The 17,397-nt window shown below is 52.9% G+C and overlaps 1 protein-coding gene across 3 annotated transcripts in view; it reads left to right on the forward strand.

Annotated features, from left to right (window-relative positions):
* AJAP1 (adherens junctions associated protein 1) overlaps nucleotides 1–17,397 on the forward strand; it is a 123,114-nt gene that overhangs the window by 88,611 nt on the left and 17,106 nt on the right. For all 3 annotated transcript variants that reach the window (XM_038537761.1, XM_038537759.1, XM_038537760.1), the window contains exons 3-4: nucleotides 14,222–14,309; nucleotides 16,433–16,675. In XM_038537761.1, coding sequence (XP_038393689.1) covers nucleotides 14,222–14,309; nucleotides 16,433–16,675 — 331 coding nt within the window. The remainder of the gene's footprint in view (nucleotides 1–14,221; nucleotides 14,310–16,432; nucleotides 16,676–17,397) is intronic.

Consider the following 17,397-nt stretch of genomic DNA (forward strand, 5'->3'; position numbering starts at 1 on the left):
ACTCACGGAGTTCCTGGCTTCAGGTCCCCCAGACTGAGCTTGGACATTTTTCTGTTGGTTTCTGCATGTTCTCTTTGATGGGGCCTCAGTCTTGGGCTTTGAAAGGCTGTCTTGCAAACATGGGTTCAGATGTCATGAGGACCACACAGCAAAGCAAAGGGCAGATGTTTCCCTGTCAGCCTCTGTCATCCACCACACGCCACTCCTCCCCTGTACCTCCCACCCCTTAGACCCTCCTCCCTGCTCTCCTGGCATTGTGGGGACCAGTGCCCAGAGGCACCACTGCACTCCTCAGCTGGCCCTACAGGTGGCCCTGGAGCTGGGGTGGGTGAGGACAGCAGTTATTCTCATCAAGCGCCCCTTCCCAATGGGAGAAGAGAGATCAGACCACTGCCCAAGGGCACTGGGATGGGTACACAGGGCCTCTAGGTAGAGGGGGTGGGTATTGGGGCCTGTCAAATGCATCTATTTGTCTGTTTATTGTTTTTAATAAAATGGCAGTTATCAGCAGAAAAATAGTGGCTGCTTTTGGGATTAAATATATTCCCCACCAGGAAGCTTTTAAAAAGTGCTCAGAGCACCACTGTGGGAAGCTGGTGGGCACTCTTGCATTTCCCCTCCTCTCCCATCCTCCCTACCCCATCAAAATTGCATTGCAATTTCCCCAAACTTTAGCGCTTCATGGGGATTTTAATGGCACACAGGGATAGGCATCTCCCTCCTGCTGGCTCCGTTGACACTGTCAGTGAATTCTTAAGGCAGGGCTGACAGCCAGCTGAGCCACCAGGCTGTTCGCGAGCTGCACAATGCTCTGCAGAGACTATGCTGGACTCTCCCACCCTGCCCCTCGGACTTGGTCTGACCCTAAAGGTTTGACTCAGAGCTCACCGGGTCACTGAAAGGAAGCCGTTGATGGGGTTCCATAGCTCCGCCAGTGAGCAAGGGTCTCTCCGCACGCGGACTGAACAGTGGCCACCATGGGGCCCTAACCAGGTGCCAGCTGAGGCGAGGGACTTGATGGTGCAGAAAACAGCTCAGTTGTGGCTCTACACAGCAAGGCCACCCGGCTCGGAGCCCAGGACCAGTGCCCGGGATGCTCTGGGTGGCACTCCTGTGACCTCTGATTATGAGCAGGGGCTCGTCCGAGTAGGGGCTCGTCCAAGCCAGGACCAAGCAACAAGGAACGTCTGTGCTGGATCATGTTTCCTAAGCTGAGTTTTGTTTCTTCACCCCACAAATGTTTATTGAGGGCCAGGGGTGCAACAGGTGGCTGGCTGGACATGAAGGAGCAGCAGAAATAGGACCACAGGATAGGGGCTCCTTCCTCTCCTGAGCCTGTGTGCTGCCGAGTTCCACTGAGAATGAGCTGTGCCAGGGGTTCAGACATGCATACTCTGTCGGGGGAGAGTACACGTGTGAGGTTGTCCGGAGGAACGCTGGATCAAACCAACTTCATGAAACAGGCTTCTTTACAGGACAGTTCTCAAAGTCGGGCATCAGGAGCCTCTGGCAGGGAGTGCCTGGTTCCAAGGACAGCACAAAACTCTTGCTTCAGAACTCTGAGAAGGATCTTTGGGGAAGGCCAGGCCTGCGTCCAGCACAGCCTCTGTGGGCAGGTACCTTCCGGCTGCCCACAGCCATCCCCTTAAACTCTCCTCTTTTCAAAGCAAATCCAATGTGTCCCATATCCTTCTCCTTCCTCCTATGTGTCAGAACTTGGCTCCCAAAGGGAGCCCTCATGAGTGGGTAGCTACTCAGGGACTTGGCAATTCTGCGTCTGGTGCCATCTGGCACTCTGAGCTCTCTGGACCTGAAGCTGCCCTGCTCTGCCCCACAGGGAGCAGTGATCCCTGTGTTGTGTCGGTGGGGCCTCCTCTGACCTTTCTCCCTGCAGTTCTTCCTCTTGGCCTAGAAGACCGTCCCCTCCCCTCTTCAGTTAGCTGGGATCCCAGAAATGACAGCATGTAACAAATAGCACCTGACCTCAGGGGTGAGCACCTGTGGAAGCACCTCGGGGTGGCTGTCCGCCTGCTGGCTTACCTGGGTTGGCTGCAGTTCCTGTCATTGAGGCCATCTGCCCTGCTCTGTGTGTTTGGCCTGGGTTTGTTCTCCTGGTGACAAAAGTGCAAAAGAGCCAAGGCCTCAACATGCCCAGGGCCAACCTCTGCCCCACTGCTGGCATGGCCTGGGGGCAAGAGCAAGGGTAGGTTGCCCTGTTCTCAGGTGGGGGGCCCTACAAAGTGATGTAGCAGCAGAGTGTGGCTGGAGGGAGGGCTGAAGACATGGGACCCCCCCTCCCCGCCCTCAACCATGGTAACATGCCTGACCTGTGGTGCCCGTCTCAGCCTCTCGGGGCCCTGACTTCCATATGATTGGCTCCATATGGGCCATCATGGTACCTCTTGTGGTGAAGCCTTCATTATAGACGCAGTGCACACACGCTCCTGAGCATGCTTGGTTGGCGCCTGCCCTCAGCCTGCGGGAGCACAGCCTGTGCAGACTGGGTGCTGCTGCAGTCTTATATCCAACCTGGTGTCTGCACATAGTAGGTCCTCAGGTGTTGAACAGGCACATAGCACTTTTCTATCCAACAGAGACCTTACAGAGATGAGGTGTGTCACTGTTCCATCGTGTGACATTGGGGGACTGTCATTGCAGGACTGTCATCCTGCATGGGGATGAGGGAGAGAAGTGTCCTGCAGGTGCAATGCAGAGACTTGTCCCCACCCACCTCACTCTTTGTGTAGGGCAAATTGGTGTGTCGCTGCTCCAGGACAGTGTGGCCCCCTTGGGATGGCCAGAGCACAGAAGGCACCTCATGAGCGACCCTGTGGATGGGGGCAGTTTCCGCCAGAAATGGGGTTCTCAGGGCCGAGTGCAGACACCATGCTTTCCTCTGCCTGAGCAACTGGGACAGGAGCAATGATCACACCTGCTCTGCCCTGGGCGCCGGCTGGGGGCTTCCTGTGTATCCTCTGCAGCCTCTGAGCCGGGTTGGGAGGCAGGCAGCTCAGAGCCTCAGAGCTATGTGGGGGCAGGACGCATGTGTGCCCGCTGCAGGCCTGGCTGAGCTCCTCAGGACGTCTGTGGCTGTCCCGTGATTCTGTCCTTACTATGACGCACGGACGGATGAGGCCTTTTCCCACTGGAGCCCACGAGTGCACCTCCTGAATGCAGCCAGCATCTGAGAGCCGCTCACTCCATCCTCAGGGTGTTTTTGCCTGTAGAGGGGAGAGGCCATGCCTAGATCTGCCCCTGTGAGATGCAGCTGCTAGACAGCGGCTCTGTACTGGGTCACAGTCAATGTGCTGAAATGTCGCTGAAAATAAGTAGGAGACAAGCACATAAGCCATAGGAAACGGATACCCTGGAGTGTGGGCCCGTTCCTCAGGCTTGGCTGGGAGTCTGAAGTGCAGGGACTGTATTTTTAAAAAGACCCCCAAATAAAAAGATTAGCAGGACAAAGACCCCCAGGATTGCCCCTGGGTGGGAATCTGGTCATGGGGCACACCTGGGCTTTCCAATATGGATGAGGCTTTGGTCCATCCCTTTATCTAGAATGCATTTGTCAAGCATCTGCTTCAGGCCATGCACCTGGTGGGCGTGCCCAGCCCAGCTGACCTGCCCTGCGCCAGGAAGGCAGCCTGAGCCTCTGCCCACACTCCCCGTAGATACCAATAGCCAGGGTGAGAGGTGCACCCACGGTGCTCCAGCTCGTGATCTGGAGCACAGGGCAGTCCCGGAGCATCATCTACGGGACGTGAATATCCAGGTGGCACGGTGAGGATGCTCTGAGAGGGAGGGTGGTCAGGCTTTGTGGGGGAGGGCAGCACTGTTTGCTTAGAGGTTTGATCCATTCACTACTGTATGGGCTAAATTTGGACTTTACTGATGGCGGGTGCTGGCGCTGCTGCTGAGTAATCCAGCTACTGACTCCACACCTGACTCCTGGGACCCAGAGCCCCAGCCACTGGGCCCGTGCCCACGGACCATGGTGTGTTCATAGCAGAAGCCTCTCTGTGGGTCAGGTGGGCTGGCTGATGGGCACCACGGGGGTGTCCCTCCCCAGCCCCCAACATCTCCTTAGCGTGGAGCAATGCTGGCTTCCCCTGCACACTCCTTCTTCGCCTGCCATCCTTTGTTGAAATATCCAACGTGCTTGGGAGTTAAGTGAAAGAAGTGGGTCATTTCCATATTGGCTACTGAGCTCAAAGCTGAATATCGGCAGCATCTGTTCTTGAATGAGATGAGCAGTGAATTCAGTGTGTGCATGGGTGCACCTGAGTGCATTTGTGCCTGTGTGTGTACGTGTGTACATGTGTGCCCATGTGTGCATGCATATGGTGCATTGTGCCTTGTGTGCATGTGGGGAGTGTGTGCATGCACATGTGTGCCTGTGGGTGCATGCATGAGTGTGTAAATGTGTGCACATGTGTTCCTGTGTGTATGTGTGCCTATGTATGCATGCATGTGGTGCCTATGTGTGGCTGTGTGTGCATGTATGTATGCATGTGTGCCCAAGTGTGCCCGTGTGTACATGTATGCAAGCATGTATATTCGTGTGTGCCCGTGTGTCCATGCCTGTGAGTGGGAGGGAGGGAGCAGCAAATGATGCAGGGCAGAGGTAGAGGCAGGGGTGGGCCAAAGAAGCCCTGGTGCTCGTGCTTTCAAAGCTCCTGAAGTTGAGAATCTCATCCTCTCTGAGGGGTTATGTTCACGCAGGACTGGCCTTTCTACTCAGAAGCGATGCTGCCTGTGAACGAGCAGGTCTGACCCAGCCTCTGCAGTCGCCAGGGCCCAAGGCAGAAGGCCTGTTCCCTGGGCCCCACTTCAGCATTCCAGTCACTGCTGACCCGGGAATGTGAGTCCGAGGGCAGATGGACAGGGCCTGGCCTCCATGTGTAACCCTCCTCCTAGCTGTTAAATTCAGCTCAGAAGTGCTTATCTAGCCTATGCCCTCTTCCACGAGGGGTGACCGTGTGTGTGCAGTCCTGCGGTGGGAGAGGCCCCAAGATAAGTGGTGGGCAGGGTCACGGAGGGCCAGACCACCCTCTCCCCAGCTGCCCCCACTCCATCCCCGCCAGGCACACACAGCAGCATCTACTGTGGAATTCCCGGGGGTCCTCTAGGGCAGAGGTCCCCACCTCTTTCCTAAGGGGACAGATAGCAGATATTTTAGGCTTTTGGGCCACACGAGTGAATCTTGCCCTGGTAGCACAAGAACAGCCTCAGACATTTAATCTCATGTGACCCTATGCCACTAAAATCTTAGTTAACAAATCACATGGTGGGCTGGATTTGGCCCTCAGCCACTTTTCTGACCTCAGCCTCAAGGCTTTTCTACTCAGTGTGGTGTCAGCGACCCCAGGGAGTAGGAGAGATGCAAACCTCAGCCCCATTTGCCACCCTGCCCCAGATCTGTGCATGTGTGGGGGTTGGCAGGGGCAGAAGCAGAGCTTCTAGAGGCCCTCCTTATGGCCACAGGGGGAGGACACCTGCCCCCACTGAGGCCTACTGTGCCCAGCCATGTGGCTAACGATGTTTCCTCATCCTCTGAATAAATTCTCCTGGGATCTTATTTGCAGAGGAGTCGAGTGAGGCAAAGCAAGTATACAGACCTCCTGGGGCCGCCAGGGCCAAGTCCCATAGCCGAGGTCTTGTAATGACAGAAGTTTATCCTCTCAAGGTTCTGGAGGACTGAAGCAGAAAGTAAGGTGCCAGCAGGGCCATGCCTTCTCCGAAGGTTCTAGGGGAGGGTCCTGTCTGCCTTCTCCAGCTTCTGGTGGCTGCTGGCGGCCCTGGGCTGGCGGCCTCACGCCTCCAGCCTCTATGGCAGCCTCCACACCCCCATCGCAGTCACATGGGTTTCTTCCATGTCTCTCTGTGTCCCCCTTGAGGTTTTGTAAGGGCACCAGCCATTCATTGACTGTCCACCTTAAATCCAGGATGATTTCATCTCAAGATCCTTAGGTAATTAATTAAATTGATAAAGAGCTTTTTCCCAAATCAGATCATATTCTGAGGTTGGACAGGTGGACCTGAATTCGGGGTCGGGAGGGTGATGCTATCCATCCCACTACAGGGAGACCAGATCACTTGTCCAGGGTCTGGACTCCCAGGGGCTGACGCCGGCTGTCTCAAGACTGGTTGAATCCAGCTGTGATGTGGGGTCTGGTTTTGCAAAGTATTGTAAGGGCCGTGGGCTTCTGTGGCTCTAACTGACCCCCCCTAGGTTCCTGGGTCCCTACGAAGCATTTCCGCTCAGATGTGTTCAGTTCCTCGCACCATCATCACAGCTTACCAGAGAGTTGGTGGTGTCAACAACAGAGATTTACTGCCTTATTGCATCTGTAGGCCAGAAATGAGAGCAAGATAGGGTTACGGGAAAGGATGTTCAAGCCTCTCCCGGCTTCTGGTGCTTCATGGGCTCTGATAGAGGGGAACCTGATCTTGTCCCTGTGGGAGTGAGTGTCTCCAAATCTCCCCTTTTTATAAGGACACTGGTCATACTGGATTAGGGCCACCGACCCCAGCATAACCTCATCTTAACTGAGTCTGCAACAACCCTATTTCCAGATAAGGTCCCATTCTGAGGCAGCAGGGGTCAGGACTTCCACATGTGAGTTTTGGGGGAGACACAGATCAACCCCAAAGTGAGAACCACACTCCTGGCAGCGAATGGAGTTTCCCAAACTCTCTGGGGATCTCACTGTGTTTGGCCTGGCCACTGTGTGATCTTTTTGGTCCCTAGCTCCCTGCCTCCTCACTAGGCTCTAAAATTCAGAGGAGTCTCCAAATGCAGAGATGGTTCTCATCATCTGAGGAATTGGCCCCTCGATGTGGCCAACCTGGGACGGGATAGCATTAGTGGGGCCTCATATCAGGGGCCTGAATCTCACTTCAAGTCCCTTTGGGAGCCATAGTCAGAGAGGTGCACACAACAAGCCCCACATTCTCTCGCACTCACAGCGGCATGGCCACAGGCCATCCCCCTTTGGAGAAAGGACCTCTGTTCTCTAGAGGGTGGTGCAGGGGAGCCCCTAAAGGCACGGGCTCCAAAGGAAGACTTCCGGGGTTTGAGTTCTGGGTTTCCTGGGCCTTAGCTATATGTGCAGGGAAGGGTTAACCTTGCTCAGAGAAATGACCTTGACCCCGGCTCCCAGGAGGTCACTGTAAGTCCTCCAAATCTCCTGCTTGATAGGAGTATCTTGGTTTACCAGATAGTCTGCACTACTAGTGGGACTGACAGTAGAGGCCTTGGGCTGCAGGGTGTCTGTTCTACCTCTCGTCTGGCTGGGGTGAAGACCAGCCATGCTGACGTGACCAAGCCATAGCAGAGACCCTGGATGCCTGGGCTCAGGGCAGCTTCCCTGGCTGGCCACATCCTGTGCATGGTGTCACACATCATCACTGGTAGGAGCAGGGCTGCCCACGTTCCTCCACCGGGAGAGGAGGGCTGCAGGCTCACGCCTGGTCTCTTCTGTACTCTGCCCCCTACTCCTCTTCCCAGCGTGGATTTTAATATGTGTGTTTTCACAGTAGTAAACCAAAACTGAGTGTAACAGCTCAATTCTGTGAATCCTTGAGTGAATTCTTGAACCTGAAAGTGGTCCTGGGGACCTCCCAAATTACACTATGCAGTGTTGAGAAAGTCCCCTAGCCTCCATGTGGAGATGGGGAGCTCTCTGCACCCACTTCATGAGGCTGTGGGTAATTCGCCCAAACCAGTTGGACACCCACTACTATAAGATGCGTAGGACTTCCTTACCTGGCCAACTCATAGCCGCAGTGGGGGATCAGTCCTGTATGCCTCCCCCAGCCTCATTTGCTACTAAGAAGGAAGTAGCTGGAGGGAGCACAGGAGGCATGATGGGCAGAGGATCCCATCTCAGCCTCTGTGTGATGGGGACATGTCTGAGCCACTAACCACATGCTACCACAGTGATGGTGTTCTGGCAACTCAGTTTGGATGGTGTGACCAGGTTACGATGGGGACACCTGTTTCCTGGTGTCATTCATGCATCTCTTTCATGAGTGAAGAACTTCAGCATTGTTGACATTTTGAGCCAGATCATTCCTTCTATGGGGTTGTCCCATGCGTTGTAGGACATATGCCAGTATCTTTGGCCTCTATCCACTAGATGCTGGTAGGACCCCTCACCCCTGTGTAGCCACCAAAAAAAATAATAATAATAATAATGTCTCCAGACATGGCCAGATGTCCCTGGCTGAGGACAGTCTGACTTGGGTCCTTTGGGCTGATTGCTCGAGGACTCACCTTCACCGTGTTATCATGAGTTGTTAGCACCGCTGTTTCCAGAATGTGGCTCTCTTTCCGTATGGGGTGGTCCTGCCCTAAGCTGGACAGATTTCTAACAAGAGGCAACTTTATCTCCATGGAGTCCTGGCTTCAGCCTCCCCCATCACCTGCCACTTGCAATGCTCTGCAGGGTCACTCAGAAGATGGCATGCTCCTTGTGTCCCTACCACAAAAGTGAGAAGCCCTGATCTCTGAGAACACCCTGGTTTTGGATGACACATTTTCCCTGAGCAGCCTTCTCCCACCCCAGGAGGCGGCCAAGTGCCTCAGAATGAGCCCTTGGAGTGCCTCCTACTCAGAAAAGCAGGGCCACCCTCTCACCCGTCTTGCAGTGGATGCTGCGAGCTTCATCGTGTTCCCAGAGACTGTCAGAGATGTGCTGTGGAGTCCATGTCTTCAGCCTTTGTGGAAAAGCAATGGTGTTTCTACAGTGGGATTGGTACTTTGGGAACCCCCTGTCACCTCTCACCTATCAAGCTCCTGAAGACAGATGTCCTTGGATCCATTGGTTATCTGTTCTTCATTCCCACAGTGCTGGCACATGAGATCCCTGATTGTAAAATGACCTACTGTTGACAAAGATATGTCATCCATTTGTTTGGCTCAGCAATTTCCAGGGCCATCGTTCTGCCTTCGTCCAGCTGTACCACTCCTCAAGTGCTAGGAAAGAAGGCCCTGGAAGGGTTTGTTTTTGCCATGGACAGTGGCCCATGTTTGATTCAGCCTCATTTAATGAGAAAGTCTTCCAGACTCAGAGATGGATTACCAACTCCACATCAATCTCCAGGGCCTGATCTTATTACAAACCACCACAAATATAACCATAAAAGCCCTATTGATTGATGCAGAGTTTGCTAATCCATCTGTCCCCATCCATTATTCCAGGTATAATTTTTCATTATCTAGATGGCAGCTGATTCCTAGCACATTAGTATACAGTGGCAATTACCAGGAGCAGAAAGAGCCCCTAAATTAGCAGGAACAATAACACCTGTCAGGAAGGGGAAGCAAGGACCCCCACGCAGTATGCTTTGCACTCTGGGACCGAGTCTGAATTGCAAAGAACTTGAAGATGGATTCAGTATTGACCTTGTAAATGGAGAGGAGAAAGTTTGTGCTTTCTTCCCTTTCTTGGGGGTTAGAGTGTACATTCTCTTTAAGGTGACCTCGTGGTTCTCCCGATTACAGCTTGCCTGACAGCTGGTGTAGATACTGTTCAAGGATTGCCTTGCCGGGAGTCAGTAGGGTTTGTGGGACAGATGTTCCTGCCTGAGCTGAGTAATGGCCATAGGGGACCTGACCTGAGGAAACACTATTTAAGATGGGACTATCGGGAGAAATTAGTGAGGAAGGAGTGAAGCTGGGGAGATAACCTCCCAAGAACCCTGCTATTTTCGTGGGGCAGGGAAAGCCAGTAGGCTGAAGTCCCTCTTGACACACCAATTCTGAGATCTGAACATTCTTGTCTTTTGGCAAAATGCAGCTCCTTTTCAGCCAATGGAGAAAATTGTAAGACATGTAGCTGAAATATTTCTAAGGGTCCTTGGACTAAATTGATGAAATTCTCCCTGGGGTTTGGTTTCCAAAAATCAAGAATCCTGTCTAATTGAGTTCTCAAGGAAACTGTCATACAAAGTGATCTGTGGTCAGGCCAACCTCACATCACAAACCCAGCAGGGCAAAGCTGCCCGTTGCTGATTGTTATGGTCCAGCTTGCTAAGATGGACCTGTGGCTATCTTTGAAATCACCTTGGCAGTGGCCAGTGAAATTCTCAGAATTCAGTAAACCTTTGATGATGGGGTGTGAATGTTCTAATCTTGGGAACCAAAGGTTTGAAGATTGAGTTCCAGCCTTAACCAATCGTTCAAAATACATATGTATTCTACTTAACTTATAAGACAAACCACCCTCAGCTGTTCACCTAAATTAGAGGCCAGAAAACTATAGCCTGTGAGCCAAATCTGGCTGCTGTCTAGTTTTGTAAATAGTTTTATTGGAACATAGCCACACCTTCTTGTTTGCATGTTGTCCATGGCTGCTCTTGCCCCGTAATGGCCGGATTGGGAAGTCGCGACAGAGACCATACTGCCACAAAGCCTTAAAATATTTACTCTCTGGCCCTTAATGGCAAGGTTTGCCTACCCAGCATCCATGGAAAGACTTAAGGGATTTATACAGATGAAGAAAGGGCTCCTTGCATTTGGGGAGGACTCAGTAACAGGGCAGATGATTGAAACAGGACACCACTGCTCACTGCTGTCCTGTTCTCTCCTTAGTAGCCGGTCTCCCAGAAAGAGGAAATGAGAAGGCTTCCTTATGGTTTTTCTGTCTTCCTACCTGCTTCTTACCAGTGTCATTCTTGCCACATGTTACAAGGCCTGATCCTTGTTAAACCATCATAAGAATTGGGTCTATGGGATCTTCTTACATAGCTACTGATCTTTTATGCATGAGCCCAAGAACCCATCAAAACGCATGGGAAGGCGTTGAAGCATAAGGCAGTTTGCCTTGCAAGTAAAGTATGTAAGAAGTAGTCAGATGTTTGCCTCTAGCTAGCTCCATGACCAGAATGTAGCTACAGATGGGTCTGTTTGGTATTAGATATTTGATTTTCTCTAAGGCTCCAGAGCAGAGAACTGTCTTTCATCCTGGGTCTGCCAAATGATGATGGGAAAGTCACTTTACTCCTCAGCATCAGGTTCCTCATGGGTGAGGCAGGTGCAAAAGTGCAGGATGCTGGTGGATTAGATTGATCACATGTGAAGGCTTGGCAAGGTACCTGGCATAAAGAAGTCCTTCTAGAAAGCATAGCAGATCATCCTGGCTAGTTATTAACCCACTCATCATTTCCTCCAAAATTTAATTTGGTAAGTTCTATGGAGGAGTTCTGTACCGAAGGCAGAAGGGCCTCCAAAAGAAGGCAAGCTTTAGGGTTATATCATTACTCCCTGTTGCCCCAGTTTTTATTTTCTACTTTTCAGTTATACATGTAATAAGTCACCCAGCTACAGTTGTGAGGGACTGTATTAGATTGTGTGCGGGGTTACGGGTGGGTTTGAAGATGATGATGATGCCCCTTTCTTACAGAGTCTCAGGAACTTATGAGGACCTCAGGCAAAGAGCTGGTCTTCCATTCTGAGAGTCATCAGGGAGGGAGAGAGTCCCTTGAGCCCACTGTTCTGCCCTCAGGCCTCAGTTTCTTACATCTAGCAGATGAGGAGAGGCAGTGCTTTCCCAACCTCACCACAGGGGGAATGGGAGGCAAGCAAACATCTAGGATTCAGCTGGTCATGGAACTCCTAACTTCCAAGGACATTAGCCACTGCAGATACTCAACCCAAAAGAATTCCCATAGTAACAAGATAAGAGGTCAAAATCTGGCAGTGCCCTGGGCCTCCTGTGGTCCTGCAGGTGCTGGGGCCTCTCAGTGCCTTTGGTTCACCCACTCAGTGTGTACTTCCACATTGCCAGTCTCCATAAGTTGAATTCTCCGGACCTAGAAGATGGAAGGCTTAGCCCAAGAAATGAAGACTCAGAGACTGGGGTACAACCTGCCAACAAATGGCTGAGAAGCTTTTGGCATGGGCCTGGAGCCTTTCCCATGGGGTCTATCCATGGAGGAGGTGGTGAGGCTCGAACCTGCCTCCATGATGTAGAAGCTTACTCTCCCCCAGGAATGTAGATGGGAGAGGTGCCAGCCTCCGCCTTGGAAGAAAGAGGCCCAAACTGAGATTAAAGAAGGTCAGAGCAAAACCAGAAGTGAAGGCTGAGCTCAGAATTGTATTATACACTACTGCTCTTAGTATGGGCTTTGAGCCAGCAGATCCTGTGTGATCCAAGGAATTTACACCAAGGGGGCCACATAATTTTTGCTTCCATAATGGATGATGATAGTGTCTCCCTCTGAGAGCTGTTACCAGGAATAATTTGGACAATGCACATCTGACAATTGTTATAGTTACTGAGCATGTCTGAGATCACCATAATCACCATTATCACCACCACCATCACCAGCACCATCAACGCCACCATCATCACCATCACCGTCATTTCCAACCCTTCCTCTGCCAATAAGGTCTTAGTTGGGTGTTGGGGAAGCTGCTGAATAGTTGGGGTCACTGAGGCTGGTGGGTACTGCATTGTTAATGAGACTGAGGGTGATCCCTGGGGCACACCTAGCTATCAATCCCATTGGAAAGCTGATTTGCAGTCTTATATGAGAAGGCAAACTGGCCCAGAGGTTCATTGCAGGTGTCACAACTTGGGCACACGTGTATGTTCAGCCATTGGCTAGAACCAGCAGTGAAGGCTGCCACTTTAGAAAATGGGCACTAGTGCAGCTGCTCCCTAGAAGGGGACACTGTGGCTTAGTTGGTCAAAACTGATGCTGCTTGGCATGCAGTTAGGTGCTCAATAACTGGTTCTTGAATTAGTGGATAAAAGAATAAATGAAGGGAGTTCCATTACATTCATGTGTCTTCTCCAGTATCCCTCGTGGTGCCTATGCTGTGGGCTCAGGATGGGAATCCCTCATGACAAGCAGAAATAGTCCAGAAGATAGGCAAACAGGAAGAGAAAGCTTGTTTTCTGGTCATGCCAACTTTGAATCATTTATTAGCAATTTCCCCCACGAGGATCATATTCAGTAGAGAGGTAACATCTGTTTGCAAGCCTGTGTCCTTGGGAGACCGCCAGAAAAACCTTATATTCTGAAATCCTCCACACCGGGACCTGCGTGCTCCTTGTTCTCACACCAGGACCTGCTGGGTTCCTCGGGGGTGATGGGCGGGACTCTGCAGGTAGACTCCAGAGGTGGACAGAGGCAAGTGCTTACACATCCCAAGTGCTTGAACATGGAGAAATTAATGTTTCCGTGGGACAGGGTGCTGCCACTTGCAGGGCTTGCTGCAGAACCCCCAGGACCTTTATGGTCCAGCTCCTCAGGTAGGGTTCCTTCTGATCAGAGAACAGGGCCTTTGCAGGTGGCTTTTTTGGACCAGTGAGTCCGCTGGGCATGCCCCCGTGTCCGTGTTCCAGGAAGGATGTGACAGGTGTGTTGTCTCGGGTGGGAGACCGGAGGTAGGAGCTTTACCTCCCACCACTTGCATCTGTGGTTAGTGGAAGATGGTGCAGGGCGGTGGGGGCAGAGGGAGAGGGTAGGAGGGAATCCGGGTCCTCTGCCACCCCTGTCTGTGGTTAGCAGACAGCTCTCAGGTGGGGCTCAGGCTGCCCTTTTTCTGTTTCTGACTTGCTGTTTCCACTCCTCACCCCTCAGGGCACCCCTGCATCCTACCCCACACATACACACATTGCAGACACAGGGCAGCGAGGCCCCACTGCAGATCCTTTTCTGGGCCTTTGGAAAGTATGAGTCTCTAGGCCTGGATCTTTTATTTTGGGAACATCATCAGGCTATGAGCATCTTGGAGGGGACTCTGGAAAGAGGAAGACATTGCCCAGTGATCCAGTTATTCCTGAGTCTGCCAGGGGGTCAGTCAACCCATGACCCCTCTCCCTTACCTTCCCAATAAATCCTGGGCTGCCCTGGTCCCTCCTGTGTCCCCACAAAGGCCTGGTGCTCAGAATCGAGAACTTACCCAGGTGGGAGGAAACAAAGGAAGTAGGAGGTCCTGGGGCATGCCTCAGCCAGAGCTTACCTGGGCCAGGTGAGGGGCTTGGCAGTTGCAAGAAAGGACACAGCTGCCTGTGGGCTAGGTCACAGCTGGGGAGCCAAGAAATGCTGAGGCTGGGACTCTCTTCCTGGACTCCAGGTGAGAGCAGTCCTGGTACCCAGGGCACCTGCCAGGACCTGCTCTAAGGAGGAAAGACCCTTGCCCTTCCTGGGCTCCTTTGTCTCCTGCCCTGGTCTCATGGCTGCCCCCCTCCTTCCTTTTTTCCAGGTCTGGCTGTTCATCAGATTATCACCATCACTGTCTCCCTCATCATGGTCATAGCTGCTCTGATTACAACTCTTGTCTTAAAAAACTGGTAAGGCTCCTCGGCCCCTCTGGGCTGAAAATGGGGGCTGTGGGGGGCTCCTGGGGAAATGTGCACAGAGAGTCTCCTACTTTTCAAACCTGGGCCCCATTGCATCCCAGGGCATTGTTTTTCTCATTTGGGCCAGAGAATGGGGTGCAGCTCTGGCTCTTGAGACCCCTTGGGGAGCATCCTCTGAATGTGGGTTTGTGTGCAGGATGTGAGTGAGCCTAGCCCCCTCCTCCTCATTGGGCAGCAGGTGCTCCTCTTCCTGAAGCCAGTGGCTGCATTCACTCATGCCTTTCCATGCCGCCCAGCCAGTCCCAGCAGCCCCGGCGGGTCCGCACCCACCTCTCACTGCCCCCGGCTGTCCAGGCGGCAGTGCTCAGTTGGAACCCTTCCTTCCTCTTGCAGCCGCTCCGAGTCTACTGAACTAGGTTATTGCTTTGCTCCAGGGAGCCTGTCTTTGCCTATTTCCTCCTGGAAATTGGCCTACTTTGAGGTTGGCCTTGCTAGGTTTACACACCTGCTACACCCCTGGGAACACCAGGGCCCTGCTGGGTGACCCTGCTGCACACACACCTCTGAGGCCCCATCTGCCTGCAGCCACTCCTCCAGCAAATGTGTCTCCATTTGGCATCAAAGCTCCAAGTCCCTCGTAGAATAATACACCCAAATGATCCCCCTGTCACCGGCAGGTGTTGAGAGGAAACCATACAGGGCTGATGGGCGGCAGCTGCCCCGAGGGTCCAGATAATGGGGATTGAGAGAAAGCCAGTCCCCAGAGTTAGCGAAGGTGGGAGGGTAGAGATTGGCACAACCTCAAAACAGACCTCAGAGCAAACCAGTGAGGCCTCCCATAAGCCAGCAAAGCCGGGGCCTGGGGAATTTTCCGGGACAGGTGATGAGGACAGCACTCCGCTTGCCACTGCAGGGCGTCTTGGGCAGAGGCCGGCCAGCGGGCCGGAGGAGGGACTCTGGAGCCTAGGACCAGGGGGATGTGCGGCAGGACAAATTCCATCGATCATCCTGATGGGCCTCAGAGGAGACACTTGCAGTGTGACAGGCGGGCCAGCTCCCTCTTGGTTTCCCACATTTGGGTTTGCAGCGAAGCCTCAGAGAGCTCTTCTGGGGAGGCCAACCCAGGCAGTGGATGAGGGGGTTCATGATCTTGGGGGGGCTCCCCTGGCTTTTGCATTGATCTTTCCACCTTTGTTTACGGGGTGGGGCTTCTGGGCCAGGAAGCAGGGCTCCTCTTACTGGAAGGTTGAGACAGGGCACGTCCATGACTTACAGGAAGATGGGCTCATGGACCCTTGCCACTCACAGCCCTCCTTCTGCATTGACTCTGAGCACAGTGGGGCAGGGAAGAAGGGGAGCTAGGTCCCCAGACTGGGGGCACCCCAGATTTCCTTCTAGCTGCCCTCCTCCATGAGGATGGGACTCATTCTTGTGACTTGCTGGAAGTGAGTGGGAGAGGTCCCCCATTGTCTCCTCCCTCAGCTCCCGTGGCTGATGAGGGTGGGGTTCCGTGTCCATCCTTGGTGGTGTTGGGAGGCCTCTGTGGTCCAGAGGATCAGGAAAGTATCCACAGGGTGTTCAGGACAGTTCTCTCCATAGACTGACAGCAGGTGGACATCACCCAGTGAAGGGTGGATGATCCACTTTCATTTCCAACTTGGGACGTGGGCAGGGGCGGGGCTGAGGAGGCAGGGCTCCCCACTTAATAATTCTCCCCAAAGATAGTTACACACTCCATTCCAGAATGAACCACCAGACCAGTCCCACCAGTACCCATCAGCTCATGGGGAAACTGAGTCAGCACCACTGCCTGGCTGACATCATTTGGCCAGACAAGGCTTCGTCCCTGGGAGAACACAGCTGAGACACTTCCCTCATAATCTGCCCCACAATAATGGCCACATTTAAAATTCAAATTTTATTAACAAAAAAAGAGAAAGAGAGAGGGAGCGAACTGATTGTTTGATTGTGGTTGATCTTTCTGAAGAGGCTGGGAATTACCATTTAATATTAAATGACGAATAATTAATGCTTGGAGACGAAGGTCCCATGGTCTAAGTGCCGGGTTCCGGCATCTGCCCACTGCACCCCCACCCCGACTTCTCTGTCACCAGCTGTGCCCAAAGCGGGAACACGCGTAGGAATAGCCACCAGCGGAAGATCAACCAGCAGGAGGAAAGCTGCCAGAACCTGACGGACTTCACCCCTGCCCGGGTGCCCAGCAGCCTGGACATATTCACGGCCTATAACGAGACCCTCCAGTGCTCCCACGAGTGTGTCCGGGCGTCTGTGCCCGTGTACACCGACGAGACGCTGCACCCGACCGGGGAGTACAAATCCACGTTTAACGGGAACCGGTAAGCTCAGGCCTGGGCCAGACCCTGGGGCCACAGCAGTGTCGCAGGGGGCCTGTTGACCAGTGGGGGGCATCCTTCACGCGTTTCTGCAGAGCAGGGAGGGGCGAGCAAAGGGACACAGCTCCTGTAGTGAAACGAGAGGGGCGGGCAAACATAGAAGGTGTTGCGGCACCCAGAGACAGAACGGAGCAGCCAGCGTTGACTTCTAGACTCCACACTTGGGGAGGAGACAGGCAGCCCCCCACCCCCTGGACACCCTGGGGTGGAGGCTGGGCAGGCGTCATGCCAGCCTGGAGCGCTGGGCCTTCTGATATCGACACACTACCCGTCCGTCTCTCTGAACGCCCAGCAATAAAATGTCAGCGGCGCATCTAGCAAAAATATCAAATACCAACCAGACTCCTGGTTATTAAATGCTTTTTTTTATTAATCATGTGTAATCCTTCAAAGAAGACATGACCCGAAAACCATCCCTGGGAACATTTAAGAAACCCTGGAGTCAGCTTCCGAGGGTTTATCCAGAATTAGATTAAAATATCAATAAGCTATTTTTTTTTAAGTGAGCTTGCACATATGCATCATTTTGTAAATTTAAACAACAACCACTTAAAAATCTTAGGAAGAAACCAGTAGGAAACCAGGTGGACCTAGCAACAGCTAGGGATGAATGCCCAAAGGGACCCAAAGCGTGCCTCCCAGAACCAAGGTCGAGGAGACTCAGG

Source organism: Canis lupus, chromosome 5 (assembly GCF_011100685.1).
Source record: "Canis lupus familiaris isolate Mischka breed German Shepherd chromosome 5, alternate assembly UU_Cfam_GSD_1.0, whole genome shotgun sequence".
Classification (NCBI taxonomy): Eukaryota; Metazoa; Chordata; class Mammalia; order Carnivora; family Canidae; genus Canis; species Canis lupus.